At 41.0% G+C, this 19,012-nt stretch overlaps 1 protein-coding gene across 2 annotated transcripts in view; it reads right to left on the bottom strand.

Moving 5' to 3' along the window:
- The window catches only part of ralgapa2 (Ral GTPase activating protein catalytic subunit alpha 2), a 124,502-nt gene that overhangs the window by 4,147 nt on the left and 101,343 nt on the right, over window positions 1-19,012 (bottom strand). The window contains exons 39-40 of one of the 2 annotated variants that reach the window (XM_041812393.1): window positions 5,946-6,067; window positions 286-327 (exon numbers count right to left, since the gene is read on the bottom strand). In XM_041812393.1, the coding sequence (XP_041668327.1) occupies window positions 323-327; window positions 5,946-6,067 (127 nt within the window). In that variant the 3' untranslated portion in view covers window positions 286-322. The remainder of the gene's footprint in view (window positions 1-285; window positions 328-5,945; window positions 6,068-19,012) is intronic. The other variant, XM_041812392.1, reaches the window with a different exon arrangement.

The raw sequence follows: 19,012 nt of genomic DNA, 5'->3' as shown, positions 1-19,012 counted from the left end.
CCAGAAGTGTAGCCGCATTGTTCATGCTGATACTTAGTCAGGTGCTAATTGTTCCCACCGTGCATCACTTTCAATTACCAGCTCAGGCTAAACATTAGGACACCCCCCAAATAAACAGCCTGGTTTCTCTGTCCCCTTTTCTTTTCAGAGCACTCAGTAAATAAAGCATGGTTAGTGCTGTATGAAGAAAAGGAGAAGTAGGGAAAACAGCCAGGATGAGTGATTGAGTGAAGGGTAGGTAGTCCGCTGGACGGAATCAAGCTTCCGGTCTGACTCGGGGCTTACCTTCGCCATAAACAGTATTTGGACCTTTAAGATATTTTTAATCTAAAAGGGAAAAACAGAGTAAAGCATCATGTGAGAGACCAGTGGACACACACCATACCACATTGTAGCACAACACAACACAATGCTGCTGAAAAGTCCACATTTGGAGGGTTGGAGTGGAGGGATATTCAAACAGCTTGTGTGGTGTCAAGGTTAGAGGGTTCAAACATTCAGGCAAGGTTAACTGATTTGGTTGGTGAGTAAATCAACAAGTTGATTTTTCTGGAGATGATAACCTGTCAAAATTGAGATTTCAAAAGTAAGACTTTTGAAATCAAAACCTGGAAAGGTGGACAGATCACATGTCAACAACAGGCTGAATAACATGTAAGTGTGTTACTGCGGGAGAGGGTAAAGGTAAGAAATATGCTGATGTTCTCAGAGGGTCAGAAGTTTTTCTTTTTAATGAGAGATGTTTAACTTGTGTCCACTTACTCATTTTTAAAGGCTGAGGGAATGAACTTAAAATAACAGAAAATAAAAAATGAGAAAAGCTGGGCAGGTGGAACACAAAAAAGGCAGAGATCTGAGGATGTAATAGTTTGACAAATGGACTGGCTCATGCAGGAAGCTTTGACTGCTTAAGAGTGAGGTTACATTCAGGATCACAGAGGACAAAACCATGGATCAAACTGATAAGGCAAAAAGGTTAAAAGTTGGTCAATAAACTAGAAAAATGAGATTATGTGCGTACCTGCAAAGTAGTGTAAAACTATAGGAGCTCTCTGTTCACAAAAATGCATGCAGAATGTGCATTTGAATCTATCTTTTCTTGTACAAAAACTCTAAATGAAGTGCAACCCTGAGGTAACTGGATGAGCGGATGGATGGATGATGCTGGTGGGCTATGGCTGGGCGTCATGCCTAGTGTGGAAAAAGCAGGCAGAGTCTTACAGTCCAGTTTGGCCCAGGGGTACTCCATGTCCCAAACCATCCCCGGCCAACGCCTGCACGCTGTCATGGAGCATGGATGACTTGTTAGTGGCAGCAATGAGAGCCGGAGCATGGTGAAAGGTACAGACATACGGATGGACAAACCTGCATACACCCCCAAACCCACCTCACACACACACTCTCAGGTACAAAAGGCAGGGAGGTGCAGTAGCTCTTTGCAGGAAGGGGGATGAGGAGCTATGTCAGCCAGGCATCATTGCATTGAAGCTAATGATTGTACTTAGAGATGGAGCATGAGTGACACATTATTTATCCACATTGCTTAAGTGGCTGTGTGCATCACATACATCATACCCATGGTTTACTGCTATTTTCTCGCTTTAAAACCACGTTATACAGGTCGACCAAGCACTTGCTGGCATGTACACGCGAGCACATCAGAGTGTACAGCTACTAACACTACATTCACCCCTTTCACAAGAAGATTCGAGTCTAAAAGAAACAATAAGAAGGCACGTTACAGGAGTGAGATTTGGAGCTGCAGCATTATATTCACACTTCACAGGTGAACTGAGCTACATCAGGACTTTTCTTTCTCTCTCTATTTCTGTGTTAGTGGCATGCATGCTCTCTTTAATTTTGACTTATTTCTTATATTACCTCTAAAAGATCTAGGAAATGTGAAGTAACGATTCCAATGTTTTTAAACAGATAAAGAGAGGCTATATGTATCAGTTCACTGTGGCCTATGAGAAGCTTATACAAAGATGACAGACTAATTGCACAAAATAACCAAGTACTGATCTACTGCATTTAAAAGTAGCACCAAAAGCAGGGAAATATGTGTCTGGTAGATTATATCTTTGCAGTAACAATGCTTCTTGGCAATAAGTCTTAGACAACTGGAAAGCCTGTTTATTTCCATTTAAAATGGTGTTTGTAAGGAACATGCATTTGTGGGATGAGCAGCAGAGCTGAGTGAGTGGGTTGTGCTCATGAAAATGTGCCAAATCCTCTCTACTCATGCCAAACAGCTGTTGCTGTTGCTATTGGCTCTTGTTTTGAGCTTCTGAATCCCCAGGTGCTGACAATCAGATGCCTGATTGGCACTTGACTGTCTCTGTGTATAACATTACAACTAGCAGTGTGAGTTTTCCAGTTCGCCTGTAAAGAAAACTGTAGCACTTTGACGTTCTTTCATTCCTAGACACTTGTTTGACAACATAAACAAGAGTTCTGTCATCACTATTAGCATCTTAACACACAGACGGTGGTGCTGCTAGAATCAGACCCACTTTCTTGAGGCATGTGTTATACACATGCACTCATTACACTGTTTTCAAGATGTTAATTAAAGCAATACTGCAGCTATTTTTTAATAGCATGAGATATGGTATTACTACCCACTCCTAAAATAAATACTCAAATCAATCAAGTTTACCTACGATATATGCATAGATTTTAAAGAATACAAATGTTAAGCATAACTTTCCAAAGCAGTCAAGGTTTACCTTACTGCCTTACAGATTTCATTATGTCATAAGCCACATTGACACATCACATGCCTGATTATTAAGAACATTAGGTCTCATCAGTCTTTCCCACATATTGACAATACTTGGGGGGCAAATTCACCCAAGTATATCTGCTGCCAATGTTTTCTACAAAAACAAAATAAAGAAAAATCAAATATTGTCTGCAAGAAACACCTCCTCTAGTACATCCCTCCAGTGGCTGCAATGATTGAGATGCAATATCTTAAATAAAAAATAAGCATTATATACTGTTGTTTAACATTTATCTGCAGCTTCCTCCAAGACAGACTGGTGGCAGACCATTCATCTCTCGCGTTCATCTGAGACGCCATATATTTCAGAAGAGAAATAAACACTAAAACCTTTGAAATAAAATATGATTAAAATTCCATTTAGGGTTAGGGTGAAGGTAAGGGTTAGGATACCAAAAGTTAAAAAAGTAAAAAACCTGACCTGTAAAACCTAATTACAAAATGATTAATAAAGCCAAGTAAACAGTCTGCTTACAGGAAAAAAGCTCATCCTTTATACAAACATTGTAACGCAGCAAGAGTAGCTTTAATGGCTCTATCAGCTGCATAAGCTGCATAGATAATGTAGCTACATAGCTACATTCCCATAAGCTACGCTTGCCAAAGCTCATGTTGCTAAATCTAAAGTAGCTATCGATAACAGGGCTACAAAGTAAACAGAGCTATAAAGCTGAAGATAAAATCCCAAAGGAGCTATGTAAGCTATGTAGATACAATATCTGTGTAGCTATGTTAGCTTTAGCTATGTTTGCTAAAGCTCATGTTGCTTAAGCTAGGTTCGCTATATTATCTAAGTAGTATCGTTAAAAATGTAGCTAGTGCAGCTATCATAGTTTTAGCTATGTTTACTGAAGCTCATGTTACTTAAGTTACCTTAGCTACATTGGCTTTCTGTTTGTGTAACTACTCATAAACCAGGTCTATACATAATTTAATCTTTCTTCCCCTCTGTTTTGTTTGTGACATTTTTCTTTGTCTGTAATGTTTGCAATGTAGTTACTTCCTGAAGAAACTTTGAAAAAAAAAACTTTCTGAGATACATGGTGTCTCTGATGAACAGTCTGTGATAGTGTCAGAGATATATAGTCTGCAGCCAGACCTCTCTCCAGCTCCCTGCTGCCGATGATATCCTGTACTCCTGCACCTGAGGATGATGGTTGTCATACACTCCCTTATCAACAATAAACCTTCACACACCCAGCCTACCTGCAATGATAACAGAATATTAAGTGATGCATTTAAAAGACGAGCAATGTTATTATGTTATTTGAACGTCTTTATAAAACATACAGCTGATGAATACTGTTAAAAGAGCAGAAACAAAAAAAAAATTAAACATATAGACAGAGACCAGGTGGGATGGCCTTCTTTACCATCCAAGCACAGAGGCATTCTGTGGAAAAAAGGCTCATTCACCAATATCTGAAAAGGATTTTTAAAAATCTGTTCTTCACAAAGTTAAAAATAAAAACAACACACGTCTCATGACTTGCTTTTCAACTGTTAAATGTTTTTTTTTTTTTTTTTTTTTACAATTCCTTAGTTCTTAAAATTGAAAAAATACCATGTGTATGTGAGCTTTTACATAAGTAGTGCTAAGGAGTATAGAAAAAATGCTTTTATACCCATACAACGGTGTGCATTGTACAAAGACAGAAGACACTCAGGAGATACGAAGCAGCAAGATGTCAGTAAAGGGACGGTCATTTCAAAATGAATGCCTACATTTCTAAAAAACTCATACTGTTAAATGATGGAACCTCATTTTAGCATAATGGCAAATTTCCATTGTTATAATCAAATATTGCATGGTTAAGTAAAAAGCTGAGTATTTTCAAATCATGTATATGTGCATGTTAATATCTAATATAAACATTCTAAACTGATTAAAATGCAGTAAAATCTAATCTAAAAATGCCAGCATGTCTTTCTTACTTTAACATATTTGATTGCTGATAAGTGCATAATTAATCATTTTACCCTGTCATAGTGTGACTCACATGTGTGTAAGATTCCTCTCTAGTGTTCTTAAGAATAATTAGTGAACAAGTCCTGTAGTTCTTAGGCTTAGATAGCCTCTCTGTATAGTTTAAATTGTCAACAACAATCACGTTTACCTCCTCTCTCCCCCACCAGCTCCCCTTATTCCTGTCCTTACTCTCTGTTTGGGCTGGTATGATGCTGAGAAAGAAAGGGGGTGACTTAAGGTCAGCCTGGGGAGATTTTACACATGCGCAGGAGAGAAAGAAAATAGTATAGCAATGTCTCTGACCATCTCTTGTCTGCCTTCAACAGCCTGAATATCACTCCTGCTGTCAATCTACATTCACAGTCTAGCAAATTCAGACATTTAATTCACACATGCCATCATACAGGGTGAAAATATTACATTCATTATAAAGCACCCTCCAAACACAACGCACTGACAGTTTTGAAAATGACAGGATGGCGTGGTTTTGTGAAGTGCTTTCCATGTCAAAACAGAACGTGTGCCGGGATCCAATAGAGTGGAAAAGTGCAATCCTGTATTGATTTCACTGCTGTTGCAGATCGATCAGAGCTGCTACAAGTAGGAAGAACAAGATAAGACACGTTTTCCATTCTATTCATCATGGACTGATAAGAGTGCTGTGCTGACATCCGTGAGATGCTGTTTGTCGGTCGGACCACTTAAGTGTTGGTGACTGAGCTCATGGAGACATGCACACACCCTTGCACTCGCTAACAGACACAAATGCACTCTGCAGCCGCTATTTAACAGGGCTGCTTATATTCATAGGAAAGTAATTGCATGGAAAGATGGAGTTTGAAACAAGAAGAGATGAATAAAGTAGCATGAGTGGGGCTTGAGGAAGAAGAGAAAGCAGTGTGTTTGAAGTTGGTCAGATGGCGTGAAGAGCCAGGCAAATCGTTTGATATTCATCAGAAGGCGTGGAAGAAGAGTGATGAGAATGAGGGGCTGAATAGGCAAGGGGAGAAAACAGGTGTATTGTTGATGAGGGGGAGGCAAGACAGGAGATGACCAGGAAGGGCTAAAGGATGCATGGGAGGAAAAATACTCATGTGAGCAACAGAGAGAAAGAGAAGGTGCGCTAAAGAGATGGAATGGGAGAAAAAAAAATTGGATGACAAAGGTGCAACGTGATTCATTTCTCACCTGTTCCACTCACTGGATAGCCGGGAGAGGGGGAAAAAACCTGCGAGGCAAAGTCTTCAAAGGTCATGACCTCTCTGTGGTTCTGAACAATGGCCTCTAAGTAGAGTGCTCGCTCTTCATAGCTGGAAAGCTCTTGTTAAGAACAAAATGTAATGGCATGTTGGAGGGAAAAAAAACAAGGCAGCACAATTTATGAGCTTTTATGTGTGATTAAACTCCGTAACAGCCCAATTTGTCAGTTAGGACTAAATCAAAGCAAAAGTTACAAATCTGTAGTCTTTTCAAAGCTGCACTATGTATATGTGCATGTTGCGAGTGAGCTGAGAGTAAGAAGCAGCTTTGGCAGGCAGGGCAGAGCCATCATCAGCAACCCAGCCAGAAGTAGAGATGGAACATTCAGCCATGCCACACATCCCCAAATGAGAAAGCATTCTCCAAAATAATCATAAAAAAGAGAGAGAGAATACATGACTACTGGCGTGATGCTCCAAACCTCTCCTGTCCCCCCTCTCAGCCCTCTCTTCTCTCTAATAGAACCCCTGCTGCAGGCAGCATGTCTAGGACCACCCTCCCCGATGTGCTGCCTGCCACTTCTCCGTGCCATCAGGGGGAAAATTGGAGCCATTTGAAATTCAGAGTGACAAGAAGCGACTGGAGCCTGGGCAGCCAGCATGTAGGATGGATGGCTGGATTTGAAATGGGGAATGCTCAAATTAATAAATAAATAAATAAAACTGCAAAATGGCTGATGGTAGAAAACATTTTGATGGCTATTATCATATCATTATCACAAGTATATTGTGCAAAGTCTGTTGTGGAATGGAGACAAGTGCAGGATGAAATATGACGCAGGATGCTATCGGTGTAAAATGGTCTATGTGATGGCATAATGATACAAGGCTCATTTGACATTTAACTGTATGTGTGTGTGTGTGTGACAATGAGCCGGATTATTCAAACAACATCTGTTGTGGCCATTTTCCTTGATAGACAACACCCAGCAAATTGCTTGACAAACAAGTATTGTCACTCTCACATAGACAACTCTAGTCTCTCAGCACAGAGGCCCCCTCCCCCCCCCCGTCTCATTATGACTGCCAGGGTGGAGTGGCACTGGTCTGCTGCCGCCGCCAAGGCTGAACCAGGCTGAGCCGAGATAGGCTGGACTGGGCCGAAAGGCTGTGGTCTGGGTTAGATAGATAGGACGAGACAGTGACTGGGCAGGGGGCCTGCTGTGGGCACATGCCGCCACAGCCGGGGCCAAGGCAGCCATGACCAATGGCTTTGAGGGAACCGTGGCAAAGCTAGGGTGACGGGCACCTGAGCCGGGAGGCTCCGAGGGGTACCATGGCCAAGCTGCTCACTGGGACAGACAGAGATGGACCGAGGGCAGAAGAAGACAAAGAAAATATAGGAGAATAGGATGTGAGATGGACTACCATTTACTTTTATAAATGGCAGCATGTTTGTGTTACACACGCCCAACATACCTAGCTTTTACAGGTATTTACTCTGATTTCAGCATGTAGAGATTATTTTCAAGTATTATTATTATCAACATGGCAAGCAATATTTTTAAAACATTAACAAGTGTGGCTCAAAGAAAGATAGTAGACTTTAACTGAGCCTAAATCAGGTGGGATCTTTACTTTTTAGCATTTGAATAACACTCTGGTGTAAATTATCTGGACCAACTCTCTCTGTGACCCTTAAAGTTGTTTTCCTGCTTATAAGGGTGAATTTTACTGCTAAATATTAAAACAACAAGACAGAGGGCAGAATCCCAGGATCTCTCTTTCTTTCTCTCCACTATGCTCTATTCAGGCAGCATGTTGTGATGTTGGAACAGCCTCCCATTGGTTGACAGATGCTCACAAAGGGAAAACAATATGATGGTAAGTATTCAAACTAGCTGTAATAAAAGATTGAAAATTGATTAAAAGGTTAAAAGGAAGTTCAATATCAGATTTACTGGTGTGCATACAAGTCCCCAAAAGTCACCCAAGTTCCAGGCTCTCAAGAAAAACTGCCGTAAGGGATTCAAAGGCAGGGATAGCATCAACTGGACAGCATAACGGCTAGCTTCAAGGGCAAATCAAGTACAAAGCTATGATTTATGGTTCAAAAGTTATTCAACTTTTATTAAACTGTGTCACAACAATGCTGGTCTGGAAGTTTTTTTTAACAAACGTAGAGAGAACAATTGTCATGCAGCCTTCAAACTTGGCTAGTGCAGTGGGTCCTTTGGTTTTTCTATGCTACATTGAAAACGGTGGCTTGTGCATGCAGTGGTTTCTGGCAGCAAAGAAGAATTGTTTTCCAGTTTATAATGCTTAAAATACAAAGTTAGACCCAACGGTATCGGTGAATAAACACACATACTCGCTGATACCAATACCTGCATTTTAAGCAGTACTTGCCATATTTCTGATACTGGTATCAGAATCAGAACAACTCTACTCTTCAATAAAAAAAGAGAAAACTTTTCAGAGAAAACAAAAATGTTAACCAACACACCATTTCTTACAAAACATCATGATCTATGACATACATCTCCATCTTTAGGATGCAGAGTGGAGGAAATAAAAGCACTATCTCATAATCTCTACATCTGTCCTCTCGTCTGTCAGACATGCAACGTCACTGTTTCCTGTCACTTGCTGGAAACAGTACTGGACAAAGAGTGGGCATCCTAGTCTCTGCTGCCATGGTAACTTGGGTCACAGCTCTGTGTGGTGGGTCATATCCAGGCTTTTATGGATGACAGACAGAGAGGAGGCATGTTTGTAAAAGAACAACATGTGCCCAAATAGGTAATAAATGGAAGACAAAATATAGTATAAGACTTAATGAAAAGAAATGAAAGAGGTGAGAAAGAAGGTGACAATGAAAGACAAAGAAGGATGAGGAGAGAGAAAGAGAGCCTCGGCACAGCGTGGGTCAACAGAGCCATATGGCTGTCCATTATCAGAGATGCAGATGACTGGAGGCCTGTTATTGAGATTCCTAAAGCAAATATTGACTCCAGCTGGAGCAGACGCTCTCTCTGACTCTGACACACGCCTCTCCTCCACTACTTCCTTCCGCTGCCCTCTGTCCAAGTAAGACAAATGGATTACAGTGGGTGAGGGGAAAAAACTTTGAAAAATAAAATGCAGGGAGATGATTCAGAATTATCAAGAGATGAGGAAAAATATAGGACAGCCTGTGGGGTAGTTGGTCTAAAAGAAGATATTTTGGAGATGAGAGAAATCGAGAGACATAATCAGCTCACTTAAGTAAATGTACGGTGCTATCTGTGGGTAAAAAAATTGCTGCACATGGATCAGGCCTGACACACACTGAAGGGTAATTTCGTATTCGCTCTCCTTCACACACTCCCTCATCTTTCTGCTTGTCTCTAATTACTAAGCCATGGGCACAGCTTGTTCCCCTGCATATGCACAGATGCTGCTGCCTCTGTGCAGTAACTTAATCAAGGGACACGTCCACATCAGTGACGCAAAGATCATGTCCATGTCATGGACACCAAACCTGCTGACACTGACCTACTTCGGGGAAAAAATAAATTGAAGCTTATGCTTCAAAGAGGGTTTGTTTTTGGTCACACTTCTGCTAAGAAATGGCCCACATAATACAACATTTCACACATTATAAAAATCTTCCTGATAAACAGTCATATTGTACTGCACAAAGCCTCACTATATTTGGAGCCATACAAATTCTCATAAAGCTAGAAATGGAATAAACAAAACAGAAAATGTAGGCAGCTCTACCTGCTACAGATGGACAGCAACTTAAGTCACCCGTGACATAACTGTCATTTACAGCTAAACTAGGCAGACAAGTACAAGAAGCCAGTGTGTGGGAGGAAAGTGTGCTGTGCCACTTTGGGAATTTCCAAGGAATCCCCACGTTCCAAGCTGCTGAATTCTTATTAGAGAAAAGAGGGAAAGCAATGCAATGTCTATGGAGCGTGGCGACCACTGGGATAGTAATGAGAAAAAAAAAAAAAAAAGAGTTAAGTTGATGTAAAATAACTTTGGTTAGCATGTATGTGGAGACATGGAGGCTGTAGAGGGAGTCTTGGCTTCAAAGAGAGAAGCCCAGACTCAGTGTATACTAACAAAACATTTACTTATTTGGGATAATATATTTTTAATGGTAACCATTATTATTATTATTTACTTGCACTCTCTTCCTTTTGACACTAGTTATGACAAAGACAGAACTCATGATTGTTGCGTGTGGTGTCTAAGTGTTGTTGTGCATTTATGTACTCAGCATATTTGCAGCTCAGCTATGCAGAAATGTACTTAATGCATGCCCCTTGTCAAAACAAACAAACAAAAAAAAAAACACACGTTATATGTGGCAAAGCAGACCTCACCTGACACAAAATCAAACAGCATTTGTGCATGAGTCAGCCTGTCTGTACATGCATAAGTAACTGTGCATGTGTGCACGTATGTATACATATGCATGTCTGCTGTCCAGATGGTGGTGGTGGTGGGGGAGTAGCTCTGGGGGAATGGTGGGGGTCAAGCATCTTTATGGATCAAAGCCAAGGTCAGGGCAGCTGCAGTGGCCCATGTTCAAGGTGAATGGAGGCCTCAGATGGCTCTTCATTAGCAGGCTGCTCCATCCCTGCTGGACCCCATCGGCCAACCGCCACCAACCCTCATCATCATCTCTTTCCCTTCTTCTCTCCATCCACAGGGACCTTTCCTGAAAACGCCTGTCCACTGGGATTCATTTGAGCCCCCCGGGTAACCCCACCCACAACCTAGACACATACACATGCTCACACATAGGCACTTGTGCATAAATAGACACAAACCCCCCACACCCACACAGTTCCTCAAAAGAGCCTATATTGACCTCTGAACTAGTGTCTTTCTGAAGAGCAGCATCAGTACCATCCAGCCTCTGTCTTTGTGCTCCTCAGTCTCCCTACTGACAATAGGCCTCACGCCACTGCTGGCCTCTGACACACACTTGACATCATCTAAACACACACAGCTGACAGGCACATTCATGGCTTCAGTCAGATTGTTTTACTTAAAGCCACGCACCAAGACTAACATTTTAACAGCATGATAAATATTCTTCTTTAGGCACATGTAGTTTGAAATTACACAAAATTGTTGCACTCATTTGATATGGCAACAAAACTTTGAAGAAATACCTTCATTAGCCACAGTTAGGAAAAAGGATATTTTAAGTGTTGCTAATCTATTAATGTAGTAAAATTAAAACCATGACATTAAAAGTGCTTAAATCTGGACCAGAACTGTTTTAAGATCAGGATTACAGACCTTATCAAAATTGTTTAAGAACCCAATGACCCTGCGTGACAAGCCATCTGGAGCTTAAAAATGGAAATTCATGGATGTCAGGGGCATGACAGGAAAGGTCAACACTGGTCAAAAGTAGAACGATAGAGCAAGACACTGTTAAGTACTATTATAATTTCAGTCAAGGCCACTTTGTCAAGAAACAAAAATGATTTGTGGTTATAAATTTTCATCTTTTATTAATTAATTTGCTCTTATTGCTGTTATTCATATTTGGCCATGTGGGGGCTCTGGGATCCCCCTGCTCTTCCACAAGCCTATGTGGAAAGCATCAAACAGGAGCAGCACATGTTCCTGCTCTACCTGTGCCTACAAAGGAAATCCTGAGGCAGGGAGAGAAGCAGCAATAAAACCAGAGCAGAGTGGGCATCAATGACAACAGAACGACACTGATTAAGTCAGATATAGCACAAAGGAGGAACTGGGGTGGAGGAAGGTTGCAAAAAGCAGCTTGCAGAGGGAGAAGCAAAGCATAAAAAGGCTAGAGCAAGTTTAAATATGGCAGTGTGAGTACAATTAGCCAACAGCATGTGAAGAGCTAATCAGCTGGCTGTCAGCTGATTATATTTTTTAAATAAGTGATGTATTTTTTTAGTCATCTTAAACTTTTGTCGCTATTAAACGGATAAAGAGAGCAAAAAAGGCAGACTAGTTAGAGTTCACACTCATGGATAAACTGCTGATGAGGCAGAGTAAAGGGTGAAGGTCTAGTTAGGCGAGGGAGCATTAGTGTGGGTCTTAGTCAGTCCCAAAATGACATTTCCCTACTTAAGATCTATGATATGAACTCTAAATTCACAAAAGGATGCCTGCTACTTTTCCTCTAGTCACATTATTTTGACTTATGTGTGTGAAGCTTACATATATCTATTAAAAAAAGAGGTGAGTCGTGAGGTAAGTGAAGTAAAATCCATTCATGAGGCCCAATATCAACAGCTGGCTTTTACATCTGTGCAATATCTGTCATACTCTAAGACATATAAAACTAAAAAACAGAAACAGGAAAAAAACAACACAAGCAGGGATCCATCATGCATAGTGAGAAGCCATGAAATATTCTATGCCAACCTTTACCAAACTTAAGAAATCTGAGGCACAGTTTGAGATCTTAATACATTGGGGGCCACCAAAAAAAAACCATAATACAACTGTGACATGAGAGTCAAGTATAAACCTGTTATTTGTCATATTTTTGTTTCACAAACAGGTAATTGAAATGCAAATGCTCGGTTTTCACATTTACATTACTTGCAAAGTGCTTGTGAGGTCAAAGGTACATTTAATGAACCACTGTCATTTCTTTTAATCAGGCATCTGCAAGGTCACCTTCATTTTCATCTCTATAAATGTACTACGTGGCTGAGAAAACTCTTCCCAAGTAGCATTGATGTCTCAGGACACACTGAAAAATTCTTAAAACTTGGAAGCGAGTGGAATAGTAAAATGTTCAATGGCGTTTCACTAGTCAATCAAATATCATTTAAACTGTGACATTAGTTGTATACATAAGAAATATGAAAATGATAATAATAAAGTATTTTATGATCATTTGAGATGTTATTTACATGTTTTATAATTTCTTTGATGATTTTGTGAAGACCTTTTGTGGCCCACCTAGAGTAGGTGGGATAAATATCGGTGTCCACACATATCAAAATGTCAGCTATTTCCATCTGATATTTTGGCTGTGAATATCAGCACAGATTGATGGCAAATTTTGGCCATTTATACGTATACGTTAGTGGAGATTGAGGAGCCTTATGAGCGAAGACGAGTTTAGGAGTATCCGCAAAAGAATTTTATCGTATCAGCATTGCATTCACATGGCACTGGCAATTTGGGAACCAAAATAAAGCTACTTTTTGAACCTAGATTGAACAACTCTGTATATGCAGTCTAAGGGTCTACAACCAAGTGCATCTTTCCTGACACAATTAGGTCAAACAGCCCACTTAACTTGCATGCATGAGCCCAGCCAACAATAATAATGGCAAATTTACAGGATTGTGTCTTCTGCTCCTAAACTACCACTGAGAAAAACAGGTGGCCATGGAGAACAGCAAACGCCACGTTATTAGATCTATTGCAGAGTGCAACCAGAACAGCAGCCAGAAGAAAGTTTTAGGTAAGAAAAAAGTTTTAGGTAGGCTTGCTCCATAATCTTCCTCTCTGTCTCTGGCGTACTTTAGCAGCAGCGTTACAGTGCTACTTACATACCTGGCACATATACTACAGCGTTATCAGTCATTCTGAATGGCTTTGTGCTTAAACAGACATTTCTTGTCCAGAGATAACTTTTTCAAAACAAAACAGAAATACATTGTTTTCTGCCTCTGTGTGAACAAGGCTAGCCCAACAGACCAATATCAGTTGAAGTCTTTTTCTCCATCATCATTCTTTACATTTTAAAGTATGTTTTGAGGACTAAAGTTGACGTAAGCAGCAACAAGAGGCAGGTGCAATTATGGCAGAAGACATTAGCATGGATACTGCTAAAGCGCCAGTTTTATCAGAACTTGACGACAGTTCTTCGTTGAAAGAAGAACAAAGAACGGCAGTGAGTTGTTTTCTTTTCAAAAATGACAAAAGTCATGTACTGACATGTCTACAGTCGCCATGGTTTGCGTTATGCAGTTCTCTATGGAGTTTACTCCTTCGGTAGGGGCACAGCTCGGTAGCAGCTATGTCACGTGTTTTGTTGCTCTGATTGGCCCGTAAAGATGTGAAAGACGGAATGCTAATTCAATCACCCTCCGAGTGTTTTTAAAGGCCCTTTCCAAAAAGCTGTCTATGAGTGGTTTACCAGATGAATGTGCGAAACAAATCCATCTGGCGTGCCAGGCTACCAATAATGTACATCCCTTCAAAAAACAGACTTGTTTTTGGGTCCGGGACACACAGAAACCAACAATTTTGAACTTAATCTTGGAGAGAATGATATTGCTTATATGCTTCCCAGTCTTTTAAGATGTGTGCAGTCAAGCTGAAGGTGTTGCTGGTGATGGACTTCAAGGAAAGAAGTAAACAAAGTCCTTAAAAAAAAAAAAAAAACACAACCCCCCCCCCCCACACAGGATTTCGCTGATATAATATAAATTGTCTGATGTAATGCAGTTTAGACCTTTATTTTTAGAGAATACTTTTCCTTGTTATGCAAGACAACTACAAAACAGTCCTTTCCAGTATAATGATCATTCCAGCTATCTTGATTAATACTGGTTGTTGTGAAATTCTGACTAAAGTCTAATACAGACTTTTATGAAAATGAAACACAAAAATCCCTTCTCCATGCAAGGGGAGGAACCAATCCTGCTCTCCTCGGGCCTTCCTGACAGCAGCCAAGGTTAATCCTGTTTGTAGAAGCACTACTGGTAAAAGGGGCTCTTGTAGTGAAGAGGGACAGTTTAGAAATGAGGTGGAGGGTGCCTTTAGGTGCTTGACCCCCCTCCTCCTCTCTTAGCCTCACATCTGCCTATTAACCTGGGCCAATCAGCTTGACCTTGATGAGGAGAGGAGCTCAGGAGTAGCTCACAGCACCATTGACTCCAAGCAGTCACATAATTGGACCGTTAAGAGGAAGGGATGGTGGGGTGCTTGGTTGTGTAGGGTAGCCAGTGTGAGTAGGGTAAAAAAAGAGGTCATCATGCTTTTTCATTATTTTAGTTGCAACCATATTTACACTCATTGCATGTTACTAGATACCACGAGTACTGTTTATCCATAAATACAATAAAGGGATATGTATCTTGTATCAGTAATGAAATATGGGGGAAAAGTGTTTAAGATGAAAATAATTGGTGGCTGGGATGGACCAGGCAGACCATTTAATGACTTGCATGCAGGTTGCTGTTGCCAGTCATTACATTAGCTACCCACGGGAGGTAATGGCAGCAAATTGAAAGGGGATCGAAGTGCCATCTCCAGGAGGCATTGGTATAGAAAAATGAGCTGGACTGCATATAGATCAACTGTAACAAAAACAAGGGATGGAGCTATGGAGAAAGAAGGTGGGGATGGAAAAGACGGAGGGGTGGATGGAAAAGTGGATGGGAAGAAAGAGGGATACAGCCGAGCAGGTGTTGATTGGAGAGAGGCCAGGCGGTGAGTGCCAGCGGTACCTGTTGTCACAGCGTGAGCTGAGGTGTGAAGCTCGTCTCAGCAGAGGCCCTTAGAGGTGTGAGGTGATTATGGGAAAAGGGGGAAGAAGACAGACATTTAGATGGAGAGACAGAGAGAGAGGGAAAGATAGAGACAGAGAGTGAATGTGGCAATAAACCTGGCTGCTGGAATAATGGCAGAGTGGGAAGGAACAACAGATTGAGAAGGATAAAGTGAGAGTCTGTATGACAGAAACCTGCCAGTGGTGTGATTGTATCATGTTTGTGTGTGTCTCCCATTCCCATCTTATACAGCTACTCAAACCTCCGTGTCTCATTAAAGAGCTTTTTGCTGTAGACACAGCAGCAGGACAGACAATGTCTGAATGTGTCACAGATGCATTATGATGAGTGGAGGTGTTTGTGTGTCCATTTTCTGGGTGTGCATAGACATACACAACATCACATACTCTAGAGAAATAGCTGCTTTCGGAGAGTCTTAACAAGTAGCCTAATTAGGATCAGGTCCAGGAAATAGGAGCTCAGAATCCCCCCAAAGGAGTTGGGTCAAACAGTAAGCCCAGGTTAATGACACCTCCTGAGGGGTGAGTTTCCCACAGCGAGAGCTTTCTAAGCTCCAACCTCCACACCTCTCTACCGTCCATCTGGCATTCAGACAGCAGCATGAGAATTATGGCTCTGACATCACTCCTAACCTGTGACATCATCACTGCCCATCAGTGATTTCACACAGGTTTGCCACTACTGCAGACAAAATCTGATGCCTAATAGCTGGCATAAGACGGTTATTTATGAGCTGACTGGAAGAAGTGGTCGCCCATTTTCTCAAACCTCTGGAAACCCTCCGTTCCTCTTGGGGACACTTAAAATCGATTCCTACTCCACAACAAATCATAAGACAAGCACCTGCAACCAAGTCAGTATTGACCTCTAAACTCTGCTCGGACCTCCTGATTGTAGGGGCTTCAAAGCATATAAATGATAAAGCAACAAGTTATCCTTGCAACATGGAGAAACAGCAGAGCCACAAGCTACCTGGTGACATCATAATTTGTCATGGCATGGTTTGTTCAACACAACACAACCATCAAAGCTTGCTGGGCCTGTGTATTTGGATGAGCTGAGTCTGTTACCAATCTCTCTTTCAAAAGACTCTACCCTCCATTGATGAGTCGTAATGCAGCAGCCTTAGATGTGAAACACAATGGATCGACATGATTAATCAAACACAGGCCCATTATAGCCAGACAGTCACACAGGCCTCCACTGTGCATTAACAGAAAGTCATAATAAGATGAGCAAAAAGGCTCATAGGGAAGAAGATTAACAGATACAGTTTTGTCATTGGGTGAGAGTTCTCTCTAAAGGTCTCCTTTGTCAGTGATGATAGCCAGGGTGACATGAATGCCTCAGTCTTCTGGAAACATTATTAGGTCAGGACAAAGGTGTGCATCTTATGAGCTATCTGAGGTGAATACGCGTCATATTTTTCTTCAGATCCTGATATTTGAATTGTTCAGAATCGAGACAGGGATATCTGATCTCAACTTGAACTTTTAATAAAAAGTCAACGATGAAAAAGAAAAGGGCACACTGAATCTGGACTGTGATCAAAATCCATCTGATTACTTTTGAGGCATTTCACCTTTCTACAAAGTTTCATGATGAAATTTACACCCTGATAATTATTACCACACTACAAACTTTACTTACCTCAGCTTCTGCCCACCTGTTCCCACTTCAAATAAGCACAACAATCACAGTACCCTGATGTTCTACAATCTATTTGACACAATCATTTACCATAAAAATGGTCCGACACTTCAGTTACACAAGGAGCATGTCAACTCTGAGTCCTGCCAAATGGCTCTGATTTTAACTATACGTTAACACGGTTCAGACAGGCACTGATGAAATATTAAAACAAAACCAACGGAGGCTTTTGCAATTTTAATGATGTTTGTGGCATGTGCAACAGAATAACTGTGATGCCTTAACGCCAAGCGTCTCAGTCTGCTTCTCCAGAGACATGCTGCACATCTAGTCTCTTGTTCCTTTATTGCCCTCTCTATGAAAGGTTCATTGGGCCAATTAGGCTGCCTGGCCTTATGCAAAATGCCAGGCATTTAGAGAGAATGATAATGATTAGTGCTAGGCTACATATGATCACAGCTGTGGTGGAGGTAGAGAGCAGAGAGGGTTAGTAACTAAGGGCCAGAGTGACTTAATTTGCCCTCTTGTTTGCATTTTGGGCACCAAAGTGGAAACAACTGAGCTGTACAGCCGCAATATCTATCAATGTTTCTATATGTGTGTGTGTGTATATATATATATATATATATGTATATATATGTGTGTGTGTAGCTATCAGGGCTGTCAAAAGCTTTTTGATCCTGATTAATCTCAGGATTTCTGTAGTTAATGGTGATTAACTGCACTTTTTTATTGCATTCTAAAATTCCACTATTTTGCATTGAAACTGTTTTTTTATCATTTTGGAGTTTTCTACTCTCTAAAACTAAGGGTAATTAATTTCGGTACAGACCTGCTTTTGTAAGTTGACTGAAGATTTTAACATGAACCTAATCACAGAAAAAAAGAACTTTTTATGTACTGAAAAAGAAAAAGGTAAATGTTTGATAACGCATGGTTCAGTCATGTCCACTGAGCTGTCTGTGAGTTTTTTAAACTAAAATTATACATTAAGATGCACAAGAAGACTTATTTTACATCACTGTGGCTGCAGGGAGACACAAACTGCATTAACCATCTTGATTGAAAGTGAAAATAAAGGATGAGATTGATCAAAGTTAAAAAAATATGTGCACTAATTGCGAATAGTAGTTAGTTGCAATTAATCTTGACAGCCCTGACATCTATATATAACTACATGTATATCAGTCTGTCTGTGTCTCTCTTTATCTCCACACACACACCCACACACACACACACACCCACCCACACACACATATATGCTTATACATATAAACGTATACACACACAGATTTGAAAGATATGAAGAGAATGGACTCCTGTGTTGGCAACAGCTTTTTCGTAATCCTCGCCCCTGGGCTATATTGTGCAGTCAAGCAGGCTATTACATGGCAACAATTAGGGGGGCTAGAGCCCAACACCTGGTCGTCTCCTATTCTGGCCCTTCAGTGACAGCTGACTGTACAGTCTCACAGCCAGGTGGCCCTCCTTCAATGACATTAGCTAGTCACTCCAGGGTTAATAAGGAGCCTGCCATCATCCAGTGGGCATGCACAGAGCCCTATTCAGACTGGACGCTTTTATAGTGAAAAAGGAGTGATAGAGACAATGCTGTTATAAAAACTTGTTGAACACAAGATCTCTGACAGAGAGCTTGGATAATTTAAGCGAGTTTGGGGGAGGGGGTTAGGCCCCTTGGATTTGTAGTCGAAGTTCAGTATGCTGCCTTGATTGGCTCAAACGGAGCTAGCGGCACGTCAACTGTGCATCCTGCAGATTATAATGGACCTTTTCATGGGTGGACAAAAACAGATGGAGGAGCGGGAAGTGCTATACATCCATGCAGACTGGTGATGATGTGGGGGAGGCAAACTGGATT

Source organism: Cheilinus undulatus, linkage group 18, assembly GCF_018320785.1.
Source record: "Cheilinus undulatus linkage group 18, ASM1832078v1, whole genome shotgun sequence".
Classification (NCBI taxonomy): domain Eukaryota; kingdom Metazoa; phylum Chordata; class Actinopteri; order Labriformes; family Labridae; genus Cheilinus; species Cheilinus undulatus.
Note: the sequence above shows the minus strand (reverse complement) of the source record. Positions and strands in the feature narration are given on the sequence as shown.